The sequence below is a fragment of the Manduca sexta genome, chromosome 15, assembly GCF_014839805.1.
Source record: "Manduca sexta isolate Smith_Timp_Sample1 chromosome 15, JHU_Msex_v1.0, whole genome shotgun sequence".
NCBI lineage: Eukaryota > Metazoa > Arthropoda > Insecta > Lepidoptera > Sphingidae > Manduca > Manduca sexta.
This window is the reverse complement of record NC_051129.1, coordinates 1,174,629-1,190,208: the sequence shown is the minus strand read 5'-3', so window position 1 is coordinate 1,190,208 and position 15,580 is coordinate 1,174,629. Positions and strand designations below refer to the sequence as shown.

Sequence of the window (15,580 nt, the reverse complement as noted above, 5' to 3'; positions counted from 1 at the left end):
TTATACTGTAAGGCTAAAGAAATCGGAACTCAATTTCATTTTTATGGAAATATACTTCCCTATTCGTTCTACAATTCTATTTTTGGATGTTAACTATTCGTTCAGAGTACATTTCTACAGTCGACTAAGATCTGTCTACAGTTTTGAGGTGAAATATAAAAATACCAAACTATTTTTACAACTTACAGTTGTTAATCACGCGTTTAAACTCATATCAACTACTTATAAAAGGCGCCAAAAGTTCGCTAAGGTCATGGTTACAATGGCTCATCTGAATTTACCTGCCGTAACGGCAGCTGTACGACCCATTGTCAACGTGTGTAAATCACCCGTTAGGGTGTAATAAATATAATTTAAACTTTATTTGAAGGCACGAAGAACTACTAATGTGTGCTAGTGAATTTTATTAATGTCCCACAGCCTATAATATTAAACAGCTATTATTATTAGGATGTTTTATATCACAGAGGTTTATTATAATGGTGATTCGTGTATCAAAAATGATTAAGGATTGTAATAATATTGTTAGTAATTATTCATTTATGACGCCTTTAAGGATGTAGTTATTTAATTGTTTAAGGCGATACCTCAAGGTCCATTTTCATACATTTTGTTTCGGCTTTAATCTGGGTAAAATTTAATATGACGAAATTTTAAAGGCAGAAATATCCATGATTATTAATTATTTTTACGTTTTTCTTTCAACTGCGAGAACTAATCACTAACTAGACGTGAATTTAAATTCTTTACTTGCCAATACTTGTTTAGTTACCCAGATTAAAGCCGAAACAAAATGTATGAAAATGGACCTTGAGGTATCGCCTTAAAGTTAATGTGCTCCTTTTTCGTTTATGCATTTCTTTAGAAGTTACCGGCTCTCTCTAAACTCTCCAATCAACTTAAAACCCGCAATGTTCTACTCATTTTAATCTAAGTTTGCGGGAATCGCATATTATACCAACAACCTTGCAGTAGTCACAAGTCGGTGGATAACTAGAGCTACTAGATAGTATGTGTACACAACTATCTTACCAAACTTGGAACGAAAACAGTAAATTGGGAATAAGACAGTAGGTAAAAACTAGTAAAGATATAGGGAATCATTTTTCCCGTGTCGATCACGGGAGGGTAGTCCATTGGATAATTTCTTATATTTCGCCGCTCCTTTACGGATTTGCTAATAAAATGATTAAAGGTAATTCAACATAACTTCTCCGTTATGGAAGGCGGCTGTATAGGTATTAGGTATTTGATCTCATCACCAGTTATCGAAATGAAATCTGTATACTTAGATGTGTACATATAACGGTTTGCATATCACCTCACTTATTTATAATGCACAGCGGTTTTATTTAATTATATAGTCAAATTCGTAGGAAAGTCTATCTAAAATACAAAGTTAATTGTCCTAAATTAGCATTCAATTAAATATCATATTAGAATTGACGTTGTACATAAATACGTATAGCCACTTGATAGAGAAAATAGCGCCCGATGGAAAATTGTCATCATTCGTCAGCTTAGTCCATTCAAATTTTAAACAGTTAAGTAATACTGGCGATATGTAATTCACTTCAATAGTATTGTCAAAAGTGAGTTTTAAAGCCTTTTCGGATTCTACAATGAGTATGCTTGCTAAAATCATGGCACGGGTCTGATTGTGTCCATACTTTGGTTATAATTATATGATTGTATAGCTTGTATGGATTAAAATCATATTATTATTTTCCTATAAACATTGACATAGTATATTCTACCGACTACAAAACTACATTTCGATCTTCATTGGTTAGCGGTTACGCCGGTGGTTAACCTTAGAGACCAGTGTTCTATCTATGAAAAGAGAAATGAGAAACATATGATACGTATTTTTCTGCCTATTTCTGTGTACCAAAAAAGTCAAGATGTCAAATAAATGTCAATCTGACGTTTATTGACCAAAACACAAAATTCTCAAAATGCCAGGTGTTTGTGAAGAAATTATTGGCGATATTGAGGATTTGATATCGTCGCAAGACATCACACCGAAAGAACGGTATGCAAACCGCAAGAATGTAACTGTTAGATCACGGAAAAAAGAGAAATCAGAATCGGAAGCCGCAGAAAAGGTTATATTACAGAGTGTCGTACCAGGTAACCTATAAATTATTATAGTTTCCTTTTTAAATGTAATTTTGCAGTTAAAATCCTATTGTTTATTCCTTTTATAAGGAGTTTTATGTGTTTTTGCAATGTTAATAGTTATTTTACGATCTAAATAGGTATTTTGGTTGGTAACATCTTTGTTTTAAAAGTGTACACATTGTTCTCGAAACTTTAATATCTCACAACGATCTTACGCTATACATTTTTTTATTTACTTCACTTATAAAAATGGAGAAGACACTGCACTTTGCATAAATATATTTTAGGTACTCAAACAATCTACGTCAAGACATGGGGATGTGCCCACAACAGCTCCGACTCGGAGTACATGGCGGGCCTGCTGGCGGCTAACGGATACCGCCTCACGGAAGACAAGTGGGCTGCACAGCTGTGGCTACTCAACTCTTGCACTGTGAAGAATCCAGCTGAGGACCATTTTAAGTGAGGTTTTAATAAATTATAGTTCATTGTTGTGTTAATTTGTTATAATACCATTTTGGTGATAATTAGGTGTCATTTCAACAGTAATGTGGCACAAAATAGTCCTCAAAGGTATCTCAATATTAAAAACAAAGAAATGTAATTATTTGTTAGTGTAAATCTAGGTTACAAAAGATATTTATGCACACATTTATTTAAAGAATTTATTTATTTATGAACAGTTTTAGTATTAATGATTATTCATAAAAACAAAATTTTATGAATAATTAACAACCCTAGATTGCATCACACATTTCTGTTACAGAAATGAAATAGAACTAGGGCAGAGCCGCGGCATCCATGTGGTGGTAGCAGGCTGCGTGCCACAGGGGGCTCCACGCGCCAACTATATCCAGGGGCTGAGCGTAGTCGGAGTGCAGCAGATTGACAGGATCGTTGAGGTTGTAGAAGAGACATTAAAAGGTAACTTATGTCGACAATTATCTCTGTTTGTTCACCATATACATTATTGTTTCCTTGCTGTATTGGCAAGTATTTTGGATATGGCTTTGGGCATCCTTGGTTCAATCCTCTGGTTGGATAATGTTTTATAAAGATGTTTCTAACATGAATAGCATTTACCAAAGAATTATAAAAAAGGCACATTGTTGGTAGTAAAAAGTTAAAACTAAAGCCAAATAATTTTCGTAAAATGCATAAAAAGGTTACTTCATCGTCATCCATGATAAGAATGAAAGGCAAATAGAAGAAAAAACTCAGCATATGTTAAGCAATATCTGTTCCTTAAAATTAAATGTAATACTGTACTTTATTAGGCCACACAGTCCGTCTCTTTGGTCAAAGAAAGACAGGCGAAGGTCGCAAGGCGGGCGGCGCGTCCCTTCTCCTCCCAAAGGTCCGCAAGAACCCTCTGATAGAGATCATACCGATCAACACCGGATGCCTCAACCAATGCACCTATTGTAAAACGAAGCATGCTCGCGGAGAGCTTGGCAGTTACCCACCAGAGGAGATTGTGGAGAGGGCTCGCCAGTCGTTCACTGAGGGTGTTGTTGAGATCTGGCTGACTAGTGAGGATACAGGTAAGTTGCTATTAATATGTGTTGTTAAGACATCGGTTCATTCCACACAATAATAATCATCTGCAGTTCTGCCTTGTGTTATGCAATTGTTGAGAGAAAAATTAAATTGTTCTACTAATTATAGAGTGAAAAGAATTGTCCGCCCTTTGTTTTCAGCAACCTAACCATCACACTTTCCAAAATAATGATTTTGATCATGATTAAGGACATATTTTTTAGGCACATATGGGCGCGATATAGGCACATCGTTACCAGAGTTACTATGGAAACTCGTGGAAGTGATCCCTGAAGGCTGTCGACTCCGATTGGGCATGACCAACCCACCTTACATCCTGGAGCATTTGCCTGACGTCGCCGAGATCATGCACCATCCCAGGGTCTACAAGTAAGCTTTAGAGTTAATAATCAAGCAGCAGTGTGTATGCATTAATGAGTTCTGGTTTGAAGGACATATTAGCCAGGGTAATTACTGGACAATATAAGACATGACATTTTATGTCTTAGGCGACGAATGTAGAGAACTGTCAGAGTACTTTGTAATCCAAAGTTCTGTATGGTGTTGTACTGTTTATGGCCAGTCATACTGCTTACAATCAGACAAGAGGCATGCTCAAAATAAAAAATATTACTAATTCACGATTACATATAAAAATAATAAGTAAATATAGCTGCTACATTGGAGTAGAATAACAATCATTGCAAGGTAGCCAAGGAGTATAACCAACTATGATGTAACATTTCAATAGTTTTTACTGCAGTTATTTTTTTTTTGCAACTTTTGCTTGTTTTTGTTTTTTCTTATATCATAAAGCTAAGATAGATTATAGTATTTTTAGCAGGAGACAGGATGTTTTATAGTGATATCTAGTGGTTCCTGACAATTTTATTTATCAGAACTATACTAGAGGGCGCTATATCAGTTTTAACACTGAATTGTGCTATTCTACCCACTTTAGATTCCTCCACGTGCCAGTCCAGGCTGGTAGTGACCAAGTGTTGTCAGATATGAAGAGAGAATACACATGTGCAGACTTTGAACGCGTCGTCAATTATTTGAGGGAGAAGTAAGTGCTCATTATTTATTAGAGATATTACTTATTTTTATAGAAGTTTGTTATTAAACAAGTTATATTAAAAGTTATATTTATTTGTACTTAAGGTTGCATATTTTGCATCTTAGTTAACCAGGAAATATGTAATGTTTTATACATGTTCATGTATCCACACTTGAATTAGATTATTGAATCTGCAATTTTCTGTACTTATAGTGTATGGAATCACCAGCACTATCATCTATTTTCTTTTTCTAGAGAGGTTAGCTTACACCATTTATATTTATCCTGGATTAAATGTTTGTACCATATTCCCAGGGTGCCCGGCATGACGATAGCTACGGACATAATCTGCGGCTTTCCCACTGAGACTGAGGCTGACTTCGAGGACACCATGAGGCTCTGCAGGAAATACAAGTTCCCCTCGCTGTTCATCAACCAGTTCTTCCCGAGGCCTGGTACTCCTGCTGCGAAGATGCAGCGCGTGAGTAATTGAAATTATAGTTAATAGATGGCGCTGTTATCAAAAGATGCAATAGTTGTGTCCAAAAGCGAACTGTCCTTGGTTTGACTAACACAACGCAACGTTCATTTGATTCTGGAGAATGACTGGTCTACTCCCAGTTTGAACATGCATTTCAGAAAAATTATATAATATTATTCATTATGACCTTTGACTGTCATACTTTTTTGTCTTGACCTAATCTTTTATGTCTGAAATTAAAGATGTATAGATCATTTCATTTACGAAGATGCGTTTTACTACTTTCGCTGAACAGTTCATGAGCAACAAAGGTACGTAAGGCACTCGCACACTACGACGTAGTGTAGCGTAGTGGGGAAAGTGCTTGGATCAGTTTCCTTAGCCTGTGACACTCCGCAATATCCCCGCATAAAAGGTTATTGAAATGACCTATACATAATTTATTTCGGTTTGTGCACGTGTCCGCCAGAAACTGCTATTTAGCTGAATGAAGTTCATCATAGTTTTTTTTTACATTCTAGGTGCCAGGTCAAGAAGTGAAGAAGCGTACTAAGATGTTATCAGATTTCTTCAGGTCGTACGAGCCGTACGGACACAAAGTTGGCGAGATACAAGAGGTACTAGTCACGGACATATCTCACGATAAAAATTATTTTGTGGCTCATAACGAGTTTTACGAGCAAGTTTTGGTGCCCAAAGAAGAAAGGTTTATGGGCAAAATGTTGACAGTTAAGATTACAAGTGCAACGAAATTCTCTATGATGGGCGAGGTTATAGACAAACCTAAGATGGCGGGTCTCACGGCGCCATTAAAGAAGGGAGAAGTGTCCGGTGTCTATACAGAGGTGGAAAGCAAGAAGTTTGTGCCTTTACCGCTGATAGTGTTGGTCATTGCAGCATTAGTTAGGTTGATATGGATATTTTTATAATGTTAATAAATAGTTTTTAAGTTATTTGTGGTTTTATTTATTTTTAATCATAAGGGATCGTTAGCATTGCAGTACATTTACTAATGTATGATTATGCATATTTTTATTTATAACGATATTATTCATATGTTTGCCTTTACGCAGTTTAGTCTCGAAACAGACTTTAATTTAAATTTTAAATATTCTAAATTTTTAACCACGTATTATAAGAAATTACATACTGGGTAGATCGATGTATATTGAGAACTTCTATTGACGTGTATGAAATTAAATTGATAATTTAAAAACAGCATGTTTACGTATGTAGTAATAGTTCAAAATATTATTATAAATAACGTATCACGTATAAGCGCATAATTTTTTTTATTTTGTTTCTTGAGACCCTAAAGACAAAACCATGCCCCTATAATCTCAATATTTTATTTTATGTATTTAAAGTAACACCAGGTTCCCTACTTTCTCTACTCGTTACGCCTACCCACCCATTTCGTGCTCAAAGCCTAAACGTAATTGAATATAATTAACAGCGACACATGAAACGTGTAATAAAAACCGGTAGCCGTCCAGTTTTAAACAAAGACTCTCACGGTCTGGTGGTTCTTTTGGCGCGATGTTATATAAGGCGCGCGCGGGCCGGCGCCGGACGGTCGTGCGGGCGGCTCGGGCGTGTGTGGCGTGTGGACTCGCGGGAGCCATGGCGGCGTACAGCCAGCCCGGGACCAAGCGCGCCAAGCGGGAGGGCCGCGCGGACACCACGGATTATTTTCAAGGTATTTTGGGAATTTCAACGAAAACACTACGAATTTGTATCATTTATAAAAAAATTGGTAAATTTTTATTAATTTTATTTCGTTTTGTAATTAAATGCTAGGCTTGGAAATCTTTGGGGCAAGCTTATGTTCAGCGGTAGAAATTATATAGTTGATAATGTTTCAATTTAGTTTCTTATTCATATCAGCTTCCGTAGTTTAAACGGATGCACCAAGGAAAGATGTGCAATTATTTAGTTCTGGTTTTTAAAATCGGTTGCTATGAGCCTGAATATCTAACTATACCTATACTTAGTTACTTGCACACTTCACAGTGCTATGCGTATATTGCTATTGCATTTTATAGAGATTTAAATTAAATATATATGAGGTGTTACTGTTTACCACCACGCGAGCGACACGCTAGTGTCCGCAATCGGTTGTATATAAAATAAATAATCGGATTAAACGTTCTATGTAACAGGCTTACTGGCGCTTTAGCATAGGTAATCCTCTTTACCAGTGGTCATTGTCAGTAGATGCCTGTACAATTATCACATAAAGCACGTAGGACGAAGATACCTATTACATCGTATTAAAATATTTAGAAAAATGCGTAGGCAAAGAGTTTATAAGCTTAGAAGTGACGGGAATAAATTACACATAAAACAAAATGCGGCAAATATTAATTGTAATTGGTGGAAGCAGATGATTTTGGCATTTAAATTTGGCAGTACGAGAGTCCCGCTCAAATGCAGTTCGAGATTAGAAAGGGGTTTTAGCCGGCATGCCCTCCCTACACATGGTAAGTGGGAATCCAACAGTGTATTACCGTGAAAAAAATTGTTATTGTAAGAATTGTGGAGATATTCAAGAGCAGAAAAGAACACCTAATTTTAAATTAATAGAATCCTAAGTACTCCTTACTAGAGAGATGGAGAAGTCTCGCAAAAACCACAACCAACTCCAGATTATCCATAACCACAAATGGCAAGAGTGTACGACTGAGATGAAGAAGTACTATTATAAATGAAGATTATTGAAAGGAAACCTGCAGGATTTTGGAATTATTTTCTTCGGGTCCTTATCCCTCGCCGCCATGGTGATACTACAATACCTGATTATCCGCTTTCAGGTATAGATAAGATAGAGTATAACAACATGGCGTCTCCATCCGAAACGACCAGCTATCGATACTACAACTCTACGGAGAGGATACACTCCAGGCCGATGGAGGAATGGCTTAAGTTCAGCGTGTCACTCACAGAGTTTAGAAGTAATGGTAAGTAGCTCTGTAGGTATAATGATGAAGTTTTGCTGTTGTTTAATCAGTGGCGGCTGTAAACAACGGGATGCGCTAGGGGAAAGCAAAAAAAAAAATTATTATATACGGAGCTCCGGGCAAAGCAAAAAAAGTTCCCGATTTGAACAGTTTCGTCAGTAACATAGTAAACCAGGTACTTTAAGGCACCTTGCGAGGCCCCTGGCGAATACGCGGTTTGCCTCTCCCTTGTGTAAGCCATACACGCTACGGTCTACCGGAGAGGTCATCTGTGCAGGTATGCCTGCACAGGTATCAATTGAAAGAATTGATTTTCGATCCTGCGCCGGTCGCCTGCACAGGCTCAAAAATCTGCACAGATTTATACCCACACACATTTCGGTCTACCGGCACAGGCATACCTGCACCGGTGGACCTTTCCGGTGGACCGTAGCATTTATGGCAGCCATAAGGCCGCCTTTGTGTTTAATGTTACCTACTTATTTAATTTTATCTTAAGTTGACTTCTATTTTAGTTTTTAAGTGATTTAGGAAATAGCGGCAGTTATGCGATACCAAATTATATTCGCTAAATGGGTTTTAAACGCCTTGTTTCTTTAGTTTTGTATTGATTTTAAAAATAACGTCTGGACTCTTGAGGCGACGACGACGATGACGACGGTTCTGAGTCAATACTATATATAAAATTTCCCAACCTCAGGGTCAGACCTCCACGGCAGACCCACATACACTCGCCCTTGGGACGACGGCACCAACACCCTGGACAACTGCAAGCGCTGTATCAAAGCTCTCTTCGACTTCTGCACCAAACTTGGTGTTAAATACTGGACAGCTTTTGATTCCGACCTGGTTCCTTATACGGAGAGTTGGGATGAGAACAAAACACATTGGGACGATATCGTGGAGTACATACAGGATATGGCGCAAAGGAGTCATGTGAAGTTACTGTGGATGGCACCTGATCTCCACTCACATCCTAGGTGAGGATTTTTTTGGTTTTCATTTATTTTTTGTTGGCAGAAGATAGGTGAGCAGGTTAGTCGTTTAATGATAGATGATCAGGAACTTAAAGATGAATAGAAGTTTGGCACTTAGGTAGATGAATTGGAAATCACTTCTCAAACCTAAGAAGAAACTGAGTACTGGTGATAGATCTCTCATATGTGAGAGTGTCTGGGTAGGTACCACCGCAATGTCTATTTCTGCCGCGAAGCACCAGTGTGAAGTCAATGTTGTATTCCGGTTTGTAGGACATTGTAGCCAATGAACAATACTTTGCAATTCAAGGTCTTTGTTGGTGTTTCTACTGTTTATGGGCGGTCGTATCGCTTACCATCAGGCGAACGGCAAGCTCGACTCGTCATTTAAAGCAATAAAAAAGAAAAAGAAACATAGTCAGAAGAATTGTTGGCGTTAGCTAAGGGGATTATTTAGGTCTCCAACTATCTAGCCGTCCATACATAATACAATAGCATAGCTGCAATTATCGTACCGGTTTTACTGTAAGACATGTTCAGAAACAATGCATTCTAGTAAGTTAAGTAATATGATTTTAGGTAAGTACCCAAATTGTAAGCCGTTGTACTGGTCACATAGCCTTACTTATAAACTTGTTTTAGCGTTAAGATGTGGTTAAGAATTGCTTAAATAGGTGTCAAAAACATCACCGGTTCCTAGTTTAAACCAAATTAAGAGGCAAGATGGAGGGTTTTGACTTACAGCTGATCGAGTAAATTTTTACATCTCCGTATATTTCGAAGGTACGCCTGTGGCTCCTTCACAAGTCATGACGCAGCGACATTCGTCCAAGCAGCGTCGCAAATCAAGCGCTGCCTTGAGATATCCCACCGACTCAACGCCGAGTGCTTCCTCCTCTGGCCCTACAGAGAAGGATACGATTCCATATACCACACAGACGTGAACAGAGAAATAAAACTATTCGCTAAGTTGATGAAAATCACCGCCGAGTACAAAGATAGACTCAATTATAGGTATGTTTTATTAAAATAGTACGATTTCTGCATTATACAAGGTCATTTTCACATTGTGTTACTTAAATAACCTATCTGTTTTTTTGAAAACAACACTTTACCATAAATTATTTTCAAAGTTAAGTGTAAGTTTGAAACAAAATAAATATTAATAACAAGTAATTTTATTTTACATTACGTAAGGCCACTACGACTACATGAAGAGAATTCGTTGAAGCGGCAACATCATACTTTCCGCCAAACACACACACACACACCATATTTGTACTAACCTAGAAAATGATAAAAATCAGAAAATAATAACAAATTTGGCGAAAGTTTATCTTGTTATTCGGGGATGATATTTGGCACAATATTAGCAGAGGTCAAGACGAGTTGGTATCATTTAGTAACGCCATGACAAAATGCCCCTATATAGGTGCTGTCCACTGCTGGGCACGAATCTCTACTACTAAGAAAGGCCTTAGTTAACCACGCTGGCCTAGTGCGAGTTAGCAGACTTCACATACCTTCCAATTCTTATGCCGTATGTTCGTAATTCTTAGATATGTTATTTATATAAATTGTTTATGTAAGGAAGTGAAGTAGACTGAATGCACTTGAGCTGTAAACGTTTTCTAGGTCACGAATACTTTTCGGCTCCAACACGATTTTATTTTTATGAATTATGTATTAGAATGTGACCTTCGTGACTAAGGCTTTCCAATACTAGAGTAGGTAAATGTTAAATGGTTGGTAAAGCAGATATCTCCACTGACTTCTGCGCAACATGGTTTGATTATGATATTAAGAAAATTTACTGTAATATACAGGAGTACGAAACGAGGTTTAAGTTATTTTGTTACAATCATAAAATTGCAACTATCAAAACTAAATGTGCCAAGATCTGATCTAGCCAATCTTCCAGATGCCAACTGCTCGTAATGCCGTATTACAACTGCAACCATGGTAGAGGCTACAACCACTACAGCCACAGCATGCGGTCGCTCCTGCGCGACCACGAGATGGTTCATATGTATATGTGGGACGTCACCAGCTGCCTCTACTTCCTCAAGAATTACAACCTGGATCGTTATTACAAAGTGTGCACGCCGCCTGGACATCATATGTTTATGGCGAATGTGTGAGTGTTACGTTAGTTGTTGATATTGTGTGGGTTTTTAGATTTGTCCGGGATTGAAACCCTCAGGAGGTTGAAGTCAATAGGTCTCGGTTGTAGAAACGAATCGATATCCTTTCTGCAATTGCTTGAAATTGTGCCCCGTATAATAACTTCATGGCGTATGATGAGCCAAGTTTACGTCCATACACCAATCACACATCACGCTATTATCCCCAAATGGGCAGGCAGAGAAGCAACCAGGGATCTACTTTTCGCCAAGTGCGTTCCGTCCCATTTTGTGATAGAGGGTGAGGCTATCGGCATATCGGACGCAAATGTAAGACTCTGTGCTGATACTGAGCAGAAAAACTCGATATCACTTTTCCCGATTCGGGAATCGAATTGACGACGTTAGAGCAGTGGTCCTACCGGGCACGCATTAAAATTTGTGTAAAGATTTCGTATTGTTTTCCAAATACCTTATACAGAATAATGCTGTGAATCTACAATATAAGTTGTGGATGGGTATTTAATATCTGTGATCTAATACCTAAATAAATATTTCAGATACAACATGTTGGGCGGCGTGTTCATGACTAATGATGTAGACCAGTATGACAGCAAGAGGCTGACGCTCATGATGAAGTGCATCGTCGATCAGGTGAGTGACAGGTTTTTTTTTCCCAAAAGATTCGAGGGAAGGGTTTACATTTAGTATCGATAATCGTTTAATACACAGTATTGCATTCAAGTTATTCTATATAAAGGTGGCCGGGAGTAGAGAATTTCCGCTTTTATATCCGTCCATCCCCCACCCCCATCGGTTTGTTCGATATGTTTATTTTGATTATAAGTGCAAATAGTATTTTCCTATGAAATGCAATACTGTGTGGTGGTTCTACATTGGGAGTACAGAGGCGAGCAGGGTCTATTTGATACGTTGCCTACTCGCCCCGTGAGGGACAGGTTTGATTGAAGAAGCCTCGAGGCTATAACAATTCAAATTGATATTTTGACTTCCAGTTATTTTTAACTGGTCACATCGCTTAGGCTTAAAGCCTAGTGCAATAAACGCCGTAAAATGAAGACATAACCTTTATAAAATATTTTATTATTGTTTCATATTCTGTCATTGTAAATTTTATGGTAAATAAATAAAATTATTATTATTATTTAACTGATAATTACGGGGGAAGGTTTGATTAAAGAGTTGAGTGAGCTTCAAGATATATATAATAATTAAAACTGATTATCATGGACGAAATACTTTGGTTACTATTGTATGTATAAAATATATTGAGGTATTATTTAATCCGGATTAGATATATATTTTTTATCGAGTAATATAGACGGTATAATTGGTCGATATTACAGTTATCTACTTACCTACTAGACTTCACTGAAAATTCTGTTTGACAAGTCGTAATTTTTTTTTTATAATGGCCATTACAAAAATCTCATAGTTAAGACACATTAACATAGATACTAATTGACTTGAGCGACGTTTTCTGCGATATTACGTTATACTCATATTTAAAGTCAGTGTTATTTCTGCGTGTTTTGAACCTAATTTAAATTTTCTTTACAACCATCGGTATGTTGAAAATTCTATCACCCTCCCAGGGTACAGCGCCCCCCGGCGGCGTGGGTCTGAGACTCACGCCGCGCCGCGACGGAGACCTGCGCGACCTCGCCACTCTCCACATGAAGTACATCGACGCGGTCGCGAAGGGACTGCGGTTCGCCTGCACCCTCATCGCTGAACAAATATTCGCTAAACATATTCAGGTAAACTGCTCTTTCGTGTAAGAATAGCTTCTATTAGAATAATCTATATATATAAAAATGAATTGCTGTTCGTTAGTCTCGCTAAAACTCGAGAACGGCTGAACGGATTTATCTTATCTTGGTCTTGAATTATTCGTGGAGGTCTAGGGAAGGTTTAAAAGGTGAGAAAAATTCGAATAATTGCCGGGAAAATCCTCAAAACAGCATTTTTCTATTTCCCATACAAACGTTTTCTAAATAAAATGGAGAGTCAATTTGTAATTTATTACCGCTGCATAAAGTTCAAATTCGCGTGCGCGTTGGAGGATCTAATATCGCGTTCTGAAACTCAACAAAAGTGAAAGTGAATCGCGAACGCGACAAAATTGCATAGTCTCAAAATGCATAGTACATAAATAGTGGTCGGCTTCGAGAAACTCAATTTTAGCTAACTTCAGTTAATATAATATATAACTCAAAGGTGACTGACAGTGATATATCAAGGAACAGCCCAAACCATTGGACGGATCGGGCTAAGACTTTACATGCATAAAGCTACTATGACGTAGGCATCCCCTAAGAAAGGATTTTGATAAATTCTACCCCTTAAGGGGATAAAATAGGGGATGAAAGTTTGTATAAATGTTCTTAGATTTTCGACTGATTGAACTGAAATTATAGATTGGGGATAAAATTAGTTTGAACCTATAAGTACCGGGAAAATATGTAGCAAGACTTTTATCAAAAGGTGGAATTTTATCCTGGAAAACACATTCACGCGGGCGAAGCCGCGAGCAAAAGCTAGTTACTTATAGAGAATAATATTTTCGAGCAAGTTCAAGGATTTAAAGTCATTAACATGTGTTTTTTTTTCAGCAAAGATACGCTACGTATTACAGCGGGTTTGGTTCCCGACTTGTAAGTAGCGATATATCTATGGAGGAATGCGAAGAATATTATAAGTGAGTATATAAAAAGAAATCGCCTAATTTACAAACTTTTCAATATACATAAATAAAAAAATATGGATACACAAATCCGGCTTGAAGGACCATTTTAAATTTTCAAAAAAAATATTAGTTATTTTTATTTATGTATCAAAAACATATTAGTTATTTTTATTTATGTATTATGTCCAAGACATACAAGACAGCTATTCCTTTTTATTTTTTTTTGTCGATAGAAAGTTAAGATAATCATGTTTGCAGAAAGAACCAGCACCATGGGGAAGTGACGTCATCAAAGGCCGAGCAGCTGGACCTGGTGTTCCAGCGGTACCTCGACACCTGCGACCATATATGACGCATCACCGCACTAGTACGGCAATATGAACAATATCTTCTATTGTGAATTGTTCCGTCTATTATCTTTATGCCAACATGCAAGGACCAATAGACTGTATCTTAATAGATCTCAGTATTGTAAACTAAGGTCTGTTCCACAATATTACGAGTGTCTTAAGTTATCGGAACGCTGAACATAAAATCTAGAGGTTTTACAAAATCATTCCAAATATTTGATGTCTGAAAGTGTATTTATAAATAAAATAAAAAATCATAGTCATTCTTTTTATATTTCGATTTGCAATTTTCAGATATTTTTGTACACAGCGACTTAAAAACTATAAATTTAATACACGTATACAATTTATACATCGATTGTGCAATGGGGCAAATTGGCAACACTGACGCTTAAACCATAGAGAAATAAACTAAGTCGTTATGTTAGTTTTAGAACGAGTTACTAATCGCTCAATGTCTCATTTTACATATACCACGAAACGCTGTTTATTTCTCTAGGTTTACAATTTTTTTTGTGGCTTTAGTTTGGGGTGACCAGTATATTTGTTGGATCAGATCTTTAAGTACAGAGCCCATTCATATTCAAGAATTTAAGTCGTAATGTTCATGACATTAGTACTCTTTTCAAATAACACAGTAAGTACAAAATAAGTTTATTTATCATTGCTACATACATTCTTCCAAGCGCAGTGTTGCCATCAATGAAATATTTAATAATGTAAATTCATTGAAACGGGTAAATTGCATCCAGCATAAAAAATATTTAATCTGTCAACGAATTTTCATTACAATAAAAGTGTATTGAATTCTGGTTAATTTATAATACAAATGTCAATTTCCAAACAAATAAATGCCCTTAAAACGACTTTCTGACGTTTATGCGTGTGTTGCCAGCATTAAATTAAGCAAAATAGATCGCGACAAATAAAATTAAAAATAAAATTAAAGGACAGTACACGAATACTGCGAAATAAATAACTTAATTAAAAACTAAAATCTAAATAATATCAGTAATTTTTTATTTCTCTCATCAGCGAGGTCTTAACAAAATATTCGCCAATATATACACATAATTAAATGTCGCAGCGACGAAAAATACATACAATTAATGCCTAATACTGAAAAAGAAATTAAAATAAAGGAACAAGTTCGGCAGCGTTGTAAGGGAATGACATTCTGACAAATACTGTACATAAAATAGGAGGTAAATATATATAGCTGTCATCTTACGAACAGTATGTTTTAGATGGGGACG

The 15,580-nt window shown here is 36.9% G+C and overlaps 2 protein-coding genes across 2 annotated transcripts; both read left to right on the top strand.

Annotated features, from left to right (window-relative positions):
• The first annotated feature begins 1,896 nt into the window (after positions 1 to 1,896).
• On the top strand, positions 1,897 to 6,157 carry LOC115449561 (threonylcarbamoyladenosine tRNA methylthiotransferase). The gene is made up of 8 exons (XM_030177416.2): positions 1,897 to 2,133; positions 2,412 to 2,586; positions 2,891 to 3,048; positions 3,402 to 3,668; positions 3,888 to 4,053; positions 4,625 to 4,732; positions 5,039 to 5,204; positions 5,726 to 6,157. The coding sequence occupies exons 1-8, from the start codon at positions 1,959 to 1,961 to the stop codon at positions 6,131 to 6,133; spliced, it is 1,623 nt and encodes a 540-aa protein (XP_030033276.2). The 5' UTR covers positions 1,897 to 1,958; the 3' UTR covers positions 6,134 to 6,157.
• Positions 6,158 to 6,772: 615 nt separating this feature from the next.
• LOC115449557 (xylose isomerase) lies at positions 6,773 to 14,571 on the top strand. Its single transcript, XM_030177412.2, has 9 exons — positions 6,773 to 6,903; positions 8,018 to 8,164; positions 8,865 to 9,144; positions 9,925 to 10,155; positions 11,063 to 11,278; positions 11,825 to 11,918; positions 12,881 to 13,045; positions 13,901 to 13,986; positions 14,233 to 14,571. Exons 1-9 carry the CDS (start codon positions 6,828 to 6,830, stop codon positions 14,324 to 14,326), a joined length of 1,389 nt encoding a protein of 462 aa, XP_030033272.2. The 5' UTR covers positions 6,773 to 6,827; the 3' UTR covers positions 14,327 to 14,571.
• The last annotated feature ends 1,009 nt before the right edge of the window (positions 14,572 to 15,580 follow it).

What these genes read in the sequence shown, in the direction of transcription:
- LOC115449561 (XM_030177416.2), top strand. Translation starts at nt 1,959, where the DNA reads ATGCCAGGTGTTTGTGAAGAAATTATTGGCGATATTGAGGATTTGATA. An exon ending in ATTACAGAGTGTCGTACCAG is followed by an intron (nt 2,134 to 2,411) that starts GTAACCTATAAA and finishes AATATATTTTAG; the next exon opens with GTACTCAAACAATCTACGTC. An exon ending in CCAGCTGAGGACCATTTTAA is followed by an intron (nt 2,587 to 2,890) that starts GTGAGGTTTTAA and finishes TTTCTGTTACAG; the next exon opens with AAATGAAATAGAACTAGGGC.
- LOC115449557 (XM_030177412.2), top strand. Translation starts at nt 6,828, where the DNA reads ATGGCGGCGTACAGCCAGCCCGGGACCAAGCGCGCCAAGCGGGAGGGC. An exon ending in GATCTCCACTCACATCCTAG is followed by an intron (nt 9,145 to 9,924) that starts GTGAGGATTTTT and finishes TATATTTCGAAG; the next exon opens with GTACGCCTGTGGCTCCTTCA. An exon ending in AAAGATAGACTCAATTATAG is followed by an intron (nt 10,156 to 11,062) that starts GTATGTTTTATT and finishes CCAATCTTCCAG; the next exon opens with ATGCCAACTGCTCGTAATGC.